General features: G+C 47.8%; 1 protein-coding gene across 5 annotated transcripts in view; it reads right to left on the reverse strand.

The window, feature by feature from the left end:
* The window catches only part of SLC25A16 (solute carrier family 25 member 16), a 34,741-nt gene extending 16,399 nt beyond the window's left edge, over positions 1 to 18,342 (reverse strand). The window contains exons 1-4 of one of the 5 annotated variants that reach the window (XM_075610894.1): positions 18,242 to 18,342; positions 5,689 to 5,844; positions 3,557 to 3,649; positions 1,436 to 1,569 (exon numbers count right to left, since the gene is read on the reverse strand). In XM_075610894.1, coding sequence (XP_075467009.1) covers positions 1,436 to 1,569; positions 3,557 to 3,649; positions 5,689 to 5,782 — 321 coding nt within the window. In that variant the 5' untranslated portion in view covers positions 5,783 to 5,844; positions 18,242 to 18,342. Of the gene's footprint in view, positions 1 to 1,435; positions 1,570 to 1,668; positions 1,818 to 3,556; positions 3,650 to 5,688; positions 5,845 to 15,134; positions 15,275 to 18,221 lie in introns of those variants that run through there. The other 4 variants (XM_075610893.1, XM_075610892.1, XM_075610891.1 and 1 more) reach the window with 4 other exon arrangements.
* Between the last annotated feature and the right edge of the window lie 8 nt (positions 18,343 to 18,350).

Consider the following 18,350-nt stretch of genomic DNA (forward strand, 5'->3'; position numbering starts at 1 on the left):
AATGTATCTATAAATTCGCCAATAAACAATCTTTAGCCAACCATGTGCTATGTACAACATGAAAATGTTTATACTGTATTTATGCAAAGGTCCGAAAAAGAAGCATTTAAGTTCCTCTGAACAAGTCAGAAGGTCCGACTATGGAACCCATTTCTTACTGTCTGAATATGTAATTTGTGGTGTTATCTTGACGCTGAAAATTTATCAAAGGTCTGAGATATAAAACTGTACAATAATGTCATATTCTGCACTTTTCTATTCCATTTCTCCCTTTTCCAAGTATCAAGAAACGTGCCAGGTTAGAGGCAACGTAAATCTATAAACTTTGTTTCTTAACTTTGACCTCAATACTTCCAGACAGAATAGAACATCTTTGATGCAAAGTTGCACAAAACCTAAAACAGTTTTTGTTTTATATTACAATATAAATGTCATTTTTTTTTGTGCTGTTTGTACACCCCCCGCCCCCTTCCCTCCTCCCCTGCGTGGTAACCAATGGAAAGCAGCACTGCCAATCTCCCAGTGATGTTGCTGCTCCTCTATTGGTCATCTGAGTGAGGCAGATGCAGTGCCCAAAATGGTCAACGGGCAAGTACTCTTGTCCAATATATCAGGAACCAAAAAGGGTAGACGCTGCTTTAAGTTACAGGGTGTTAGGCTCAGAAGAAATGTGAGAAGGTACATCTTCCAAAGGAAAGGAATTTATGGAATAGTCTCCCAACAGCGGTGATTGGGATAGCCTGATGTCCATCATAAATAAGAATAAGGAGTGGCTCAGTGAGTAAAGACACTGACTCTGGCATTGAGTTTGAAGCAGGGGAACCTGGTTCAATTCCCGGTGTCGGGTCCTTGTGACCTTGGGCAAGTCACTATCTCCCTGTGCCTCAGGCACCAAAAACATAGATTGCACGGGGCAGGGACCTGTGCTGGCAAAATGTCTGTAAAGCGCTACGTAAAACTAGCAGCACTATACAAGAAAATGCTATTATTATTATTAAGAAAGAAAGCCAGGCATCAAATGGGGTCTGAGGTTTTACAGCAGATGGGGAAATGGGCAAACTAGGTTGGCCAAGTGGATCTTATCTGCCATCAAATTCTGTATTTCTATATCTGTTTGTGTTACAGTGGCCAATTCACCAATTAATTGACAAATCACTTTCTCCCACATGTGCTGCTCCAGTAAACGTGAAGACGTAAGGTTGATCAGTATACTTGGAGACCTGAGGTTTTGAAAGCCCTGTACACTATCATTTCATCAAGAACGAATCACTTTGATCCATTAAAATGTATTACAACATACAAAATACACTTCTTTAAAGCAAGTACCAGCTGAGAACTCAAAAACTGGATATCATTTCCTAGTCTAAATAATTATCTCAAAATAGTACTCAGCACTTGATCTGGCAAAAAAAAGAGAGTGTAAATGAGAAACTACCTTCTTGAAATGGTCAAAAGCCATGAACTGTATGGCTCCATAAGGAAAGATCCTGATCATCATGGCCCCATTTCCTCTATACAACCCAAGGAACCCTTCTTTTTGCCGGACTGCAAACACTGTGGATAGTACACCTGATAATAGAACAAAAATGATAGATTATCAGTAACACACAAAATATTCTGATTGTATATTTTGTATTACAACCTTAAACATTCCAGAGTGCTCAATACCTTCTTTAAGTTTGTACTACAGGGATTCTCAGTGCAGATATTACCACCGGGAACACTGCCATTTAGAACATATTTATCCCCAACCATCCAGCATTTTTTGAGATTAAAATGGCTTCACGCTGGAAACTGCCAGCGAGCGAATCAGTAACCATGACCTATGAGGTCACTTCCTGTAGGTTTATAGGCAGGAAGTACTCTAAAGGCCATCTTGGAAGAAGGCAAATGCCATTGAAGAGAATTAACATTTCTCTAGAGCCACTAGCTTACTTTGGTCCAGTAACTACAAGTTTAAGACAATGTCACGACAGAACAGACAATACATAGAATAACTGGGCCAGATTGAACAAGACTAGGATATAGTAAACTGAATGAGTTTATTTCCTATGAGCAGAACAGACAATACATCAAGCAAATAACATTACAGAAATATTTACACTAACTGGGGTTGGACAAGGAGATATTCAGCCGAATAGCAGCTCCTTAAGCTGAGGCCCCAGTACCTCCGCTGCACGCGCGCCCGCGAGACTGGCGGCGCGTGCAGCCGATTCCCCGGTCTGCAGGGAGCTACAGACCAAAAGACTGGGAGGGGGCGTGGCGAGGGAGCGGCCATGACGTCACCCGGCAGGTTCGCCCTCATTGGCTGAACCGCTGAGGGGCATGGCTTAGCACTCCGTAGCGAGTCCTGCTCTCAATTCTATTGAGAGCAGGAGCAACTCGCGCCACAGCGCTGCGGCCCCCCCTCGCCATTGAGGAAAGGGCTCTCGTCACTGCAGCGTCCGCCACAGCGGGCGCTGCAGTAGCAAGCGGGGACCAGCCCTAAGTTGTTATAGGTCACAACAAGCACAGGAAAAAGGCTGCAGGCACCCTGGTTTTTAACATTAGCCTCATCCGATTGGCAATGAATTAACTTACACCTATTAAACATTGCCACATAACGTGGGAGAGCTGACATCACCCTCCCCTGACCGCTCCAGACATGTGCAGTGGATATTTGAGTAGCCCCAGTGCCCCACTTAGGAAACAGGGGCCCAAATCCTTGGCACCAGCAGGTCTGACTGACGTGACATTGGAACAGCGAAGCTTTGTCTCAGGGTGTCACTTTAGACAGGTGAAATGGTTATCACCTAGTTGTGAGACCTGGTCTGCACATTCAAGTCCTAGCCCCTTTGATCAGCATGTGGCCTCATTAACACATCAGAGGACTCATGTACAGTAACTCATACTGCCTTTCTGAATAAAAATATGGCATAAACTATTACATGGTAAATCATACTTTCTATTGGTAAGAAGGGGTTAACAATCCCTGGGCCGCCTGCTATAGGTGGGATTTAACTTGTGTCCAAATATCACCGTTATAGCATGTATACAACGAAAGTTATAATTTTTTCACTTTATCCATTGTCATGGATACAATACCATTTTCCCCCTCTCTCCATGTTAATACATAACATAGAAATTAATTCTGCTGAAGCGGGGAAATGCAGATCAACATATACACAATATGGTTAACCCTTTCCCTCTCGACATAATTTATACACACATAGTAATATAACACAGACGGCTGGGGAAATACATCTCAGACCTGGGATAATTCTGCAGAAGCAGGGGGATGCAGATCAACATATACACAGATCCCATTAAACCCTCATACCCCGATCATGACAGACAATAATAGTTGTAGCAGCATAGTTGGACAATCATCTACTGCTGGATTTCAGCTGGGAGCCCCATTTCATAACAAATTGTGATCTTACAAGGTAATTCCCAAAGCTCCAACATGGGTTGTCGCATAATGATCCAGCAAGAAATGCCACGGACATGATCACTGTGCAGTAATCCGTATCACAGCTCAGTGGATCTACCCCTCAGTGTCCTGAAATGCACTTACCTAAATGTCTGTAATGGATATTGTGAGCTTGCAGCAAAATCTTCACCCTGTCCAATGGCGCAATGGTTGTTTTTGCACAGCAACCCGCAACACCTGTAATAAAAACATATTGCTGAATATTAGCACCGTTACATTCGTTTATAGAAAGACAATTAGATTTTGATATTCTTTAAAAAAAAGGTTGTGGTTTTTGGCCAGCTGCATGGGATTGCCCCTTTTAGAGCTGTGCTACACCTTAATATATGGATTCCGTACAACAGCAGTACACATCCTATGTAAAAATACTATTGCGACCAAGAAAACTCCCAAACTGTCCACGGACTGGTGGGATTGGGCGACATCAGATGAGGGGTCTGATAGGGAAATTCCTTTGTCAAGTAAACTAGCAGCCATGAATCCCACAATATTTAGAACTGTGTTTAGGGGTAGATCTAAAAGTTCGCCATCATGTTTGTCGGGTACATCAGGTGTGTCAGCTAGGTTAGATACCGAGGACGGATCAGTATCTTCCCCAGGGTCCACAGGTACTATCAGAAAGTGGTGGGACCCCTTATTTCAGGGATACTCTGTGCCAATGAAGCGCACCAGAATTGTATTGCTTGACGGGGAAACTGTAGATCACTGGTGGGATGAGGGAACCTACTCCACTGAGGAAGCAGCTGAGGAACTCCGCAGGAGAATAAAGGAGATTAAGTTGTCTTGTAATACCTAAAGGGCCTTCTATACTTTATGGGGAGATAGCCCCAGAAGAACCAGTTTACTGGGTCTTACCAGGAAAGGCTCATGGTAAGAAGTTAACCAAACTCAGTAGAGCCGACAGGGCCATAGTCGCAAGGTACAGTCTCATGGATATGAGTATCCTTATGTACCTGAGCCCATTATGGTAGAAATTGAGGAGCACCGAGAAACCTAGCTCAAAGATGCTGTAATAGACTATTCACGTTTAAGAAATAGTAGTTCTGCTTATCAGACTGAGGAGAGGGTGTGTTACCTGATGAGGGTCTGGAGTGAAGGCCGAGGGATCAAGGATAAGGTAGAGTACCGTCCTGAAAATGGCCCAACCAAATCCTATTTTGTTCAGGTAGAAGATCATATGGGTCGCATAGTGAAGAAACCTGACCCCAGGCACGATTATTAATACAGGATTCTTCATGCTAGGAGTATCCCAGTTATAGTAGTTATCACCATCCCAAGGTGGGTGGGTAAATAAACTGTATGTACATAGGACGGTATTAATTGTATGCCCCGTTAATGTCTTTATGTATTTGTTGAAGGTTACTCACCTACAGGATGACCCAGCAGATTCAGGTCCAAGTGGGGACCATTGGATTCCAGAGGGAGAGAGTGTAGCCCTGGCTGGTTTTGGGCTACCAGTCTGCCCTCCTCCTGGCAGTAAGCCCTAGTAAAAGAAGGCTGGCCAGGAGTAATCATGGGTTTTCCCCACTTCTATGCAGCCTCAGTGAGTCACAGAGAAGGCGGTGCAACCCGGCTTTGTGTCCAATAAGGGGCACAGGGCTGGTTCTTGCTTTGCCTGTACTTAATGAGCTGCACTTCCTGATTTAGTCAGTTTGCCTCTACCCTTGAGAGAGGCTGGTCTACCCATAACAATTGTGCAGGACTCCACCAGGGAGTAAGGGAAGAGCTAGGACTGCATCTGGTGCCCTAGGCCAGGAGTGCAACGTCCAGGGACATCATGAGGGTGAAGGCCCTAAGCTCTGTTGCTGTGTTATCTGCTATACTATTGAAGAGTGCAATAAAGTGTTCCAGTGTTTATCTTTACCATACCTTCTTGCCTGAGACTGAAATCTATAAGGGAGAAGAGTAAAGAAGTTCTCCGGCAGGGATTTCTCCCCTCACCCCAGGGGACTGCAAGAGATGGAGGTGCTGTCACCGTGAGTACGATTCAGTTTATGCCCCAGAAGCCTGTTCTGACATCCCCAACCAACATGCGGGACTCAGATCTACTGTGAGCCAGCAGGTATGCACCACCACACTCCATGCAGCAGCAGTGTAATCTCCCAGGGTAGGGGTGGGGGGGAGGGGGGGAGGGGGGGAGACATGGGCTACACAAATAAAAAGGAAGGAGGAGGAATTGCTGCTTAATCAAGTTAAAGTTAAAGGGAAAGGTTTACCTCCTGCAATAAAAGATCGCAGCCAATAGTAGTCTTTGTATCCTGGTTTTGGAAGTCTTGTTCTTGAGGTAGAAATCGTTACTTCTGAAGTCATCGTCACAGTCACGGACACCAGTCCTCTTTATATTAAATACTGCAGGTAAAACAAATGATTCCCTAGAAAAACAAAGCAAAAAAAAAATACGGTCATCTTGCCATATTTTTAGATAACTGGACAGAAAACGTGCAGTTGAGGTTGTGGTGAGGGGGTCACATCTTGGGGCAAAATGTAGTAGGCACACATTTAATCTCCCACCTCATATGGGCCAGCAATGAAGAACAAAGCAATGCCATAAGCTAGGGGTGGCTAACTTTAGTCCTCAAGGGCCACCAGCAGACCAGGCATTACGGATATCCCTGCTTCAGCACAGGTGTCTCAATCAAAATTGCCGACCCCTGGGTTAATTAGTCACCAGACATCCACCAACACAGAATCTGGGCGCAGAAATTAATCCGGAGGTTCGTTTTGCAACATAACTGGCAGTTTACCATCGGTTTGGGTTTTCGCAATATCTCTGCATGTGTTTTTTGGAACAGTAGGACAGTTGGGAAAAAAGTTAAAGAATAGTTAAGCAAATGAGTTTTTAAAGGACTCCTATTGTTATTTTCATTTTGTAGCTTTGGCCGTTTTTGGATCTAAATTTGAATGAAGGAACAGGAAGATGAAACGGCTTCTTTTCAACCCGTGCGTAGCTCTGGCAATGTCACAACACTATACGTTAACCAGTTTGCAGGCGTAGTGCCTGCCTTGAAGAGCTTAGAATCTTATTTTGGTGTCTGAGGTACACGGAGATAAAATGACTTGCTACAAAAACAGTAGGATTCCAATGGTGTTCTCCCACTTCTAAAGACAACGACTAAGACCCAGGCGCTCATCCCAGAAGTACAGAAGAACCCATAAGTACCAGTGGAGCTGGGGCACAGGCAGGCACACACACGCCATTTTGTTTCATAATGTCATTTTTTACATTTTTAGAAAGCCTCTTCCCTTCTTATTTTTAAAATATGACTTCTATTTCTTTCGTAAGAGTCCGAAGAGCTTTGCCCCCAAGTTTAATAAATGTGGATCTTTAAAATAAATAAATCGGGCATAGCAAAACTACTTTAAGCCACTTCAGCCATTAACACACTGATGCACACACAGTGCACTGTCTAAGCACTGACTATATACAAAGATCTGCGCATGTATAGTACAGAGCTAAAAACTAAAAGATGGGGAGGTTAACTAATACACAGATCATTTGTTCTTTTCGGAGAAAAATACCATCTGACCTGTGTCTACCCTCTACCAGAGTATCAGCCACTCAGATAGCATCCTTCTGTAGCTTCCCCCCTCCCCGGGACTACAGCCTGAATGGGTTAATGGTGTGGGCCCACTCAGCTTAATCCCCCTCCACATCATATAGTGAAGGATGCCTATGAGGAAGGGATTGCCACTCCCCAGCATGTCTTGTGACCAGTGGCATCATAAGGAGCTGGGAGGTTATATATGGCTGCCCTGAATGTTCTAGAACAGGGGTGCGCAAGATTATTCAGGGGGGACGCGGCGGTTGCAGAGGCCCCGCGCTCTTCCCCCCCCCCCCCCAAGGCATTTAAATTAATGGCGGGGGATCGCGTGAGGCCTCTGCAACTTCACTTACCTTGTCTTCGTCGACGCAGCTTCAAATTTCGCCGCAGGGTCACGTGACGTTGTGACTAAGTGGCGTCATTAGATGCCGAGAGCCGGAGACAAGGTAAGGGGGGACAAGGGGGGGGCGCAAGCAGGGAGGGAAGCAGGCAAAGATTGTGCACCCCTGTTCTAGAATCAGGTTCTCTGAGGGTGGCTGTTGGAGGGCTTTTCCTGTGAGTCATGTGTATAGGTTTAAGTGTATATATGTCCCGTCTCCTTTCTTCTTTTCAGTTAGGGCCGTTCCCTATGTTTTCAGCTCCTATAGTAGTGGTCTCAGGCTAAGCTTATAGTACCTGAGTGCCCGCGCCACCGACCACACTCCTGCAGCCCCAGTGATCCTTGCACTTGGCTGCAGGATATTGGGGAGGCAATCGGAGGTGATGAGACGAAGCTGGTTCGCCCTCACTGGTTGAACCTGCTCACGTGACGCTGACGTCATGTGACTGCAGCCTGAAAAGACAAATTTACACCAGCGATGCGCAAACTGGGGGGGCGTGAGATTTTCTGGGGGGTGGCGGGGGCGCAGGCGATTACCGAGGTCCTGCGCTCTTCCCCAGGCATTAAATTAAATGCCGGGGGAGGCGTGAGGCCTGTTACTCACTTACCTCCTGCCAGTTGGTCTTCGGCGGCTTGTCGACATGGCAACGCGCGTCAAATGACGCGGTCGGGTCACGTGACGTCATTTGCCACGAGCCATTGGGAGAAGGGGTGTGCGATTGCTGCGGCTCCCGGGAAGGGGGCTGCAGCTCAAAAAGTTTGCGCAGCACTGCTGTACACAATAAGGGGATAGTCATCCCAAAGAGTAGTGTGTGTGCCCCAACGTGGAGCCACCTGAGAAAAAGGCATGAATGACGCCATGTAGGAGATTACCAGCCTAACCAATACTACTGGAAACAAGGCCAAGTACCTTCCCAGCTACCAGTGGAAGGACGGAGAAACCATATTATTATTTGCCACTAATTAAATGTCTGAAGTGAAGTCTGTCTTTTTGTATGTCGCGCATTATTAATCAACGTGTGTGAAAACAGCTCTTGTTTGTACTAGAAAAGTTCCTGGTGCCCATCCTTATTCTATCTTCAAGCATCCACACCCAGCCCGCACGAACCCAGCTCCCTGAACAGGTTTCAGAGACTGAGCATTGCCATGTATATAGTTCAATTCAATGTAAACGCCTTTAGAGCCGGGCAAGGAGGCTTATATATTTCAGTTACTTGTTGGCTGTAAGTAAGGATTCTGGTTTTTAGGTTTAACCAAAAAATATGGGAATGGGGCGACAGCGCAGCGGGGATGCTCAAATTTATGGCTTCTCTACAGGGTTGCACTTTACTGAACGTTTCAGCAATATTTTGGCAACATATTTAAACCCACAAGTGCCCAACAACTCTGTGGATAAATTATGCCTCAAAAAAGTAAGACAATCCACACTGGGACGGCTCATCAGACTTTATTATTTTTTTTTTTTATAAAACGGCCGGGGACTGTAGAGAGAAGCGCCAAGATGGCGAGTGGGAGTCTGAACCCAAGGAAGAGCCTGGCCCTCCAAACTCCACTAAGATAGATATTGATGATCGATAGATAGATAGATAGATAGATAGATAGATAGATAGATAGATAGATAGATAGATAGATAGATAGATAGATAGATAGATAAAAGCGGAAGATGGCCTTCCAGCTGAAAATTAAAAAATGCAGTTAAAGACCCAAGGCCGTGATTATACCAAAAACGCCGGCTCGTCTCAAAAACATAATTGCTGAAATTCAATTCAAGTAAACATAACTCACGCGATGTGTGCGCCGCCTGGAACTGCAGGGCAGCAGACTGGAGAGGAGACATGAGAATTTGTTTTTGGTATGTGACAGCCGCGTCACATGAGCGGGTCAGCCAATGAGGGCGAACCGCTCACGGCCACGCCTCCCTGTCTCCTCGCCTTGTTCAGATGCCTCTTTGCGGCAGCATGAGGATGACGTCACCGAATTGCGCTGCCACTCAGCAGCATCTGGTATAAATCGTAGCCCAGGCTGCACATAGTGCCTGCGACGTCACGGCAAAACAAATGCATTGCTGCCGTCGCGTGCGCTTCTAGTAAGCGCGACGCGACGGATTGGTCTCGATCGCTGGAAGTCATCTCTATTTGATTTTCCAGCGACCGTCGCTGGCACTATAAGCGTAGCCTTAGAGTTGATCTGTCTGTGGTGGACAACTGACCCAATGTCACGGTAAGACCAGCTTATTACAACTTTTAATTACGTGGATCATTGATTGAGCAAGCAGAGAGATAAAAAATAAATTGCGTTTATTCACCTAATGAACGCACACAACTATGTTACACAAAAATACAGTAAAAAGACACTTACTTTGGAAAACTGGGATAACACAACTAATCTTTCCTAATTGCAAACGCACAGCAAAATATTCCAGGCCACTTCTCCAATGGGACTGAATCTCAGGTGAATCACACAAGATGGAACTGATGAAACTCTTAGATGGAACTCAAGAATCTGACCTGTGTCAGGGCTTTTCAAACCTCTGGTGTCCAGGTCCCAGAAAACCTGCAGCCCAATCAAAATACCTTAGCAACCAATCAAAAACACTCATACAGGGTTTCCCACCCCTGAGCCTTTTCCCCGGGCAGGTGAAATAGCCCCCTCTGCCCCGCCCCTTCGCCCCCCCCCCCCTTCGCCCCCCCCCCCCCCCGCCCGCCCCCCTTCGCCCCCCCCCCCCCCCCCCTTCGCCCCCCCCCCCCCCCCGCCCCCCCCTTCGCCCCCCCCCCCCCTTCGCCCCCCCCCCCCCCCGCCCCCCCTTCGCCCCCCCCCCCCCTTCGCCCCCCCCTTCGCCCCCCCCCCCTTCGCCGCCCCCCCCTTCGCCCCCCCTTCGCCCCCCCTTCGCCCCCCCCCCCGCCCCCCCCTTCGCCCCCCCCCCCGCCCCCCGCCCCCCCGCCCCCCCTTCGCCCCCCCCGCCCCCCCTTCGCCCCCCCCCCCCCGCCCCCCCTTCGCCCCCCCCCGCCCCCCCTTCGCCCCCCCCCCCCCCCCGCCCCCCCTTCGCCCCCCTTCGCCCCCCCCCCCCGCCCCCCCCCCCGCCCCCCCTTCGCCACCCCCCCCCCGCCCCCCCTTCGCCCCCCTTCGCCCCCCCCCCCCGCCCCCCCCCCGCCCCCCCTTCGCCCCCCCCCCCCCGCCCCCCTTCGCCCCCCCCTTCGCCCCCCCTTCGCCCCCCCCCCCCGCCCCCCCCCGCCCCCCCCCCCCCCCCTTCGCCCCCCCTTCGCCCCCCCCCCCCTTCGCCCCCCCTTCGCCCCCCCCCCCCTTCGCCCCCCCTTCGCCCCCCCCCCCTTCGCCCCCCCTTCGCCCCCCCTTCGCCCCCCCCCCCTTCGCCCCCCCTTCGCCCCCCCTTCGCCCCCCCTTCGCCCCCCCTTCGCCCCCCCCTTCGCCCCCCCCCCCTTCGCCCCCCCTTCGCCCCCCCCCCCCTTCGCCCCCCCTTCCTTCGCCCCCCCCCCCTTCGCCCCCCCTTCGCCCCCCCCCCCCTTCGCCCCCCCCCCCCCTTCGCCCCCCCCCCCTTCGCCCCCCCCCCCCTTCGCCCCCCCCCCCCCTTCGCCCCCCCCCCCCTTCGCCCCCCCCCCCCTTCGCCCCCCCCCCCCTTCGCCCCCCCCCCCCTTCGCCCCCCCCCCCTTCGCCCCCCCCCCCTTCGCCCCCCCTTCGCCCCCCCCTTCGCCCCCCCCCCTTCGCCCCCCCTTCGCCCCCCCCCCCCTTCGCCCCCCCTTCGCCCCCCCCCCCCTTCGCCCCCCCTTCGCCCCCCCCCCCCTTCGCCCCCCCTTCGCCCCCCCCCCCCTTCGCCCCCCCCCTTCGCCCCCCCCCCCTTCGCCCCCCCCCCCCTTCGCGCCCCCCCCCCCTGCCCCCCCCCCTTCGCCCCCCCTTCGCCCCCCCCCCCTTCGCCCCCCCTTCGCCCCCCCCCCCCCCCTTCGCCCCCCCCCCCCTTCGCCCCCCCTTCGCCCCCCCCCCCCTTCGCCCCCCCTTCGCCCCCCCCTTCGCCCCCCCCCCCTTTGCCCCCCCCCCCTTCGCCCCCCCTTCGCCCCCCCCCCCTTCGCCCCCCCTTCGCCCCCCCCCCCTTCGCCCCCCCCCCCTTCGCCCCCCCCCCCCTTCGCCCCCCCCCCTTCGCCCGCCCCCCCTTCGCCCCCCCCCCTTCGCTCGCCCGCCCCCCCTTCGCTCGCCCGCCCCCCCTTCGCCCCCCCCCCCCCTTCGCTCGCCCGCCCCCCCTTCGCTCGCCCGCCCCCCCTTCGCCCCCCCCCCCCCACGGTGCGAGGCTCCACAGCGGCTGGCTGTTTAGCAAAGGGTGTTAGGTTGCCTTGTTTCATGCCAGGATATGGCTGCTCTATAATAATGGCAGGGCCCATATGGCCTCACACCTAGGCATCTCTGAGCCCTTTCAAGTATGGCCCCTGGACAGACACACCGGAGCCGAGTTTGGTAACCATCTGTGCCTTCCAGAGTCTATAACTTAGAAAGCCCTCAGCTCATATACAGGTCAGCAATATCTATACATATTAAACTATTCCCGTTTAATAAAAGATGTGGTGTCCTGACTGCTGCATGCAAAAAGTTGAGAGTTCCTATTCTGGTGTCATGCATGGAGTGAGTGTATATCCTCTACAAATCACTAGCCTCATTCCTGGCACACATTAGAAACATACTTTTAAACACTGCAAATCTGCTCAGCTTCATAACCTTAGCGTGAGCATCTTCCTGAACCCCTACTCTAGGCTCAGGATACCTGGACATGTACAGTATGGGGGTACCTCTGCTATACTGGGGAGTCCCATGCTATACTAAGGACTCTGTGTATACCTGCAGATATCTTTTAACCCCTTCATATCCATTTACCTTGTCTGTAAGATGCTGCAGCAGGGACTCTAGAAGTGAGTCGTAAGAGCGTTTTCAGGGTACAAGGTTGGCGGAGTAATGCGCTTAGCAGTATCAGAGGATATCACTCAATCTCCGTATACAACTTTTGGGGTATCCCATAACCCGGAACCCCGCTACATAGTCGCATTCTGCAAAGACTTTCTCCGCCAAACCAACCCTTAAACTTACAGCCTAGAAATCTCCCGATCCCAGCATCCCCGGAGAGGAAATAAAATCACATCATTCTTTAATGACGCAAAATCATTATACAGTTGCAGTAATACATTTTTGACATCTGGGTCACAGAGCTGACACTCTAAGACCCTAACACACGGGTCAGGGTTAACCAAGTGGGCCTGAACTTTATTACAAGCCCAGTTAACCTCTTCCCCGCCACACCCAAGTCCAGAGTCAGAGCTTGGAGATGTTCAGGACTATGGTACAAGAAATGGCCACCATGAAATATCAGATCGAGGTCAAACAGTGACCCATGAGGACCAAGACAACCATTCCCGTAGGAACATCGTAAGGGGCATACCTGAAGAGGTCGATAATGTCGCCAACTTTTCGGAGCAGCTGTTCACCCATCTATGCCCGGACATGGACTCAACTGCTAAAGGACAGATCCGAGGCCTAGGACTCCCAACCAGGCTAGACCGAGGGACATAATTCTACGTCTCCATTATTACAGATCGAAGGAACCCATCAGGACAGCAGCCAGAAACTGGGAGACTATTGAGTTCGACTTAATAAAGCTGCAGCTGTTTACCGATCTGGCAGCGAGAAACTTAAAAAGAATCACCGAGATCCTCCGCAACACTGGCATTAAGTATTGAAGGGTCTTTCCCTTCTGCCTCATCGTTGTGAAAGAGGGAACCCAAATCATAATCAAAGACACGAGAGAGGCACTCCGCTTCCTGTAGCGACTGGGGCTACGACCGAGGCCACAGAGCGACAGACAAGCCGAACTGGACCAAGGTAGGCCCACAAAAAAGTCCAAAACATCCTGAAGAAAGGCCTACCTAAATGAAGACTTATAGGTCTGGATGTCCGGAGTGAAAACACTCAGGCGTAAGATAAGTGGGACATAAATTAGACGAACTAGTGGGAGGGGGAGACACCAACTCCCACTTTGAACTTGGGCCAAGAGAGACCATTCGAGCTCTTAACTAATGACCTCAATTCAGTTAAAGTTAAACCATTGTATACGATATGTTAGAATGGCTGCAAAGACCTGTTGGCTGTTTGCCACACTCCCTCCCTCACCTGCTGTCTAGGTTCCCCATCAAACCTCTTAGATTGTAAGCTCGTCGGGGCAGGGATTTCCTTTCCTATTGTCTGATTTTGCTGCACTTGTATTATTATAATTCCCTGTACTGTATTCTTTGTGACGCGCTGAGTACACTTTTGGCGCTATATAAACAAAATGATACATAGATGTCACCCCTTAAACATGTCACTGCTGTTAGTATACTTTAAGAGAGCGACTTTAGTACTATGCAGTCTTCTGAATCGTCACTGGAATGGGTCATAAATATCATGGGTTGATAGACAGGTTTATAGTTACGTTGCCACCACTTTCTCAATAACCTTCCCTGGAAAAGGGAGGTATGATACAGGCCCGTAATTAAGGAGTTATTTTTTTAAGAAGAGGTCTGATGACTGCTTCCTTCAGCGGTTCTGGAAAAGATTCCCATCTGCAAAGAGCCCAGGACTATTTTGGCAAACACAGGGCCGGTTATATCAACACAACCTAAGAGAAGGCGTGTTGGTACTGGGTCCAAATCATAGGTAGAGACGCAAACCCTGGATAGTTTGCACAATGTCTTTTACATCCAGATTGTCAAAGCGAGTCCATAAAGCCAGAGAAACTGCATTTGCATGCCTGGAACCCAAACACTCATTAGATAGCCCTCTGGTGCTTCAGCCTTAAGGTTAAATCACTATTAAATCTGATGTAGCTGCAAATAAAACAAACAATTGCTACTTTTTTTGCTTGAAGCATAGATCTACCAAGTGTCTAGATTTAAACTTTATATAAAACTTTAACTCTTCTAATTTATTTTTTTTGCTGCTTAAGAGTGCAGCGGTATATTTTAACATTTTTCATATTGAATGGTATCAATGCCCCGTTTTAAAGAGGTTATCCCCATCAATGACAAATAACGTGTGTGAGCAATAGATACATATATACACAATCCCAGCAAGCTCAAGAAACCCCAATATATATACACACACACACACACACACACACACACACACACACTGATCATGTGAGCAGATTATCCTTAAGAGCTTACAATTACATTTTAATGTCCGACACATAGGGAGATAAAGTACTTGTCCAAGGTCACAAGAAACTTACACTGGGATTCAAACTGGATTGCAACATTAGCACTGAGACACTGTCAGCCCCATACAAAACTACGGCCTTTAAACATTAACCGCATTTATTTTTGCCGTACACACATCTCGCCAAATGTTTATAATTTAGATTATGATCAGTAAAAATGATTTTGAAAAACATTTAAAAATACATATTGTGTAAACAGCAGTTATTGTTTGCCTCGCGTTCACATCAGTAACTAAAGCAATTGCTATTTCTCCTGCTTAACCCCTTTGAGGTCAGAGAGGCCTGAAAACTTAAAAGTTCCCCCACCCCCCTTCTTCCAATCGCCATCAGATATTTGTAATATTAATGGCATCTGATCCATCCGCAAACCAAAAGAAATGCGACTTTGCAAATCGCCATGTGTCAAAACACATGAATAAACACCGTATACACAGATCCATGCGACCGGTGCATTCCAACATGTGATCGGTGAAAAACATCACATAAAATCCTTACTATACATTAGGAATGTTTCCAGCTCTCATCCGGCCTCTGCCACCAGCCCAACACCAAGCGCTTGATTATTTGTAAGAAACATGAGTTCCCCAGGACAGGCCTCTAATAAACTCCCATTAGGCTCAGCTGATCTTAAAGCAGCAATACCACCTCTCTCTTAAAGGGGCAATCCTCCCTCCTAGAACCAAAAACCAAAGTGTACTAATAGCAGCGACTGTTTAAAGGGTGGCATCTATAAATCATTGTATTTATATAGCGCCAAGGGTGCATGCAGCACTTTACAAAATGACAAGGTAAATAAGTTACAGACAACGGGGATAAATGCAACAGGTAAATGACAACATAGGGCAAAGGGAAACCTTGCCCCAAAGAGCTTACAATCTAAGTGGTATGTTGGGAGGCTTACAGACACAGCAGGAGTAAAAGCCTGTTACACACGCGTTATTTACATCAGTTATGCACGTATATGACGATTGCAGTACAGTACATGCATCAATAAGTGGGGAAAAGGTAGTGCTTCACTTTAAGTACATTTTCGCTTTACATGCATGCTCCGGTCCCATTGCGCATGTTAATGCGGGGTATGCCTGTATATCTTTACATGATTAGATTAGTTTTAAAGAGGCCAATTTTCTACATTTTGAGTAAGCATTTTACTAAGGATCGCTGGTATTTTTGAAATATATATATATATATATATATATATATATATATATATATATATATATATATATATAGAATCCAATGCACAGCCGGCACACCATATGCAAGTAAATAAGTTTTGGTGCTTATCCCATAAAGCAATAACAGACCATACGATACCGGTTGCAACACGACATCAAGGGACAGCACGCAGGTAAGTAAATCAAAAATGTTCTATATTTGATAGAAGACACAAAAACCGACGTTTCGGTCCCCCAGTGGGACCTTTCTCAAGCCACCTTGAGAAAGGTCCCACTGGGGGACCGAAACGTCGGTTTTTGTGTCTTCTATCAAATATAGAACATTTTTGATTTACTTACCTGCGTGCTGTCCCTTGATGTCGTGTTGCAACCGGTATCGTATGGTCTATATATATATATATATATATATATATATATATATATATATATATATATATATATATATATGCAAATATAACTGTATGCTCATCTGCATGTCTTAGGCCGTGTCCATAGATGGACAGGCCGTGCTGAGGCGTGCGGACGCTCCGCGCTGAGCCCCTGCATCCTCAATGAGGATGCCTTGAGAGGGGGCTCACGCGAGCCTCCGCAGGCATGCGGAGGAGTTGGAGGTTTTCAGCCGAGCGCCAAGCTGTTTTTCAGCGCGCTGTCGGCTGAAACCCTCCAATGAGTGGGGCTGCGTCAACGTCACTGCCCCGCCTCCCTACAGTCTCCCCCCACCTCCGATCGCGGACGCTGGCTCGCCTGAATGGGCATGAAATCGCCCAGCTTCTGCAGGCGAGCCTCAGCGTCCGCTCGCCTCAGCACGGCTCCCCCCCCTCTATGGCCCGGGCCTTAGGCAGGTCTGCAACCCCGCCTTTCCCCATTATCACCCAGCATACAGCACTTCCACTGCAGCAAGGGATTCTGGGAAATGACATGCAAATGAGCACACAGTGTCACTTTTTGCCTCAATAACCATTAACCGGCGATGTTACAATGAATGAAGCAAGCAAAAGGTATACTTAAAAACAGTGTCTCTTGGAATGTTATCTGTGCTAGTCCTTCCCCCGGTGTGGATGTGTTTTATGTGTTTACATGTGTTTTATGTATAACACATCCACACCGGGGGAAGGACTAGTACAGATAACATTCCAAGAGACACTGTTTTTAAGTATACCTTTTGCTTGCTTGATTCATTGTAACATCGCCGGAAGAAGAGATCAGTGTATCTCGAAAGCTCGCACAAATAAAAGCATTTCGTTAGCCACAGAACGGTATCATCTATTTATTTTTTTATATATATATATATATATATATATATATATATATATATAATGTGCTGTGTGCTGGTTGATAATGGTGAAAGGCAGGGTTACAGACCTAAGACATGCAAATGAGCATACAGTAATATTTCCATTTGCTATATACAGTATATATATATATAGTTTTAGATTTACTAGGTAGTTGAACTAATGGCAACAAAATGTTGAATAAGTGAAATGTAGATGTTGGTCACCTCTCACCTGTATAAAATGTGTTTAAGTAGAAGTCCCTCACATGACCAAATTTAATTAATGGCAGCCGCATGTTTACTAGTTTAAATGTAAATGATTGACACCTTTTAAAAAAAAGGTAAGAGCAGACGTTTACGTGTTTTTACATAGTTTGAAATGTTTTGTGTTTCCATGGTCACCAAATGCTCTTTAAGGTTTTTACAATCTTTATCTAACCTCTTACCCCATTAACAGTTAATACTACTTAACTTTATTTAAAATTCTGTATGCACTGATATTGTGTTATAGTTGAAATATATCATAAATAATTAAGACGACAGTATGGATGGAGAGAAACCCTGACCCCACAGTGATATAGATAGTATTATATAGATATAGATAGTAATATATAGATATATATCTAGATATCTAGATATATATATATATATATATATATATATATAATACTGAGTTAAGTTATGGTGAGTAAAAAAGTGACAAAAACCCTCCACAGCAAAGCAAATATGCAAATGTAAATACAACTGTATGCTCATCTGCATGTCTTAGGCAGGTCTGCAACCCCGCCTTTCCCCATTATCACCCAGCACACAGCACTTCCACTGCAGCAAGGGATTCTGGGAAATGACATGCAAATGCACACACATTGCCACTTTTTGATATATATAGATAGATGTATATATATATATATATATATATATACACGTAAAATACTTGTTGGTAATAATTAAGTGTTTTTAACTTGCATACCTCTATTTACATTTAGATATAATTAGAAATATTATACTTTATTACATTTACCCTGGTCCCTCTTCCCCCAAATAATCAACCATTTAAACTATTTACAAATGTCAAAACGATCTAAAAGCACACTGATTATTTTAATCTCCAGAGCAGACAGAAAACTATACCAGTCCTTCCCTGCCTTCACCATAATGGATACACTGTAGGCAAGAAAATGCTTCTTTTGCCAAAGTCAAAGATGGCCGCCAGGCCCTCTTGGCGCGTCCCGCCCAGACCAGATGACTGCCCTCACACTT

Source organism: Ascaphus truei, chromosome 8, assembly GCF_040206685.1.
Source record: "Ascaphus truei isolate aAscTru1 chromosome 8, aAscTru1.hap1, whole genome shotgun sequence".
Lineage (NCBI taxonomy): Eukaryota > Metazoa > Chordata > Amphibia > Anura > Ascaphidae > Ascaphus > Ascaphus truei.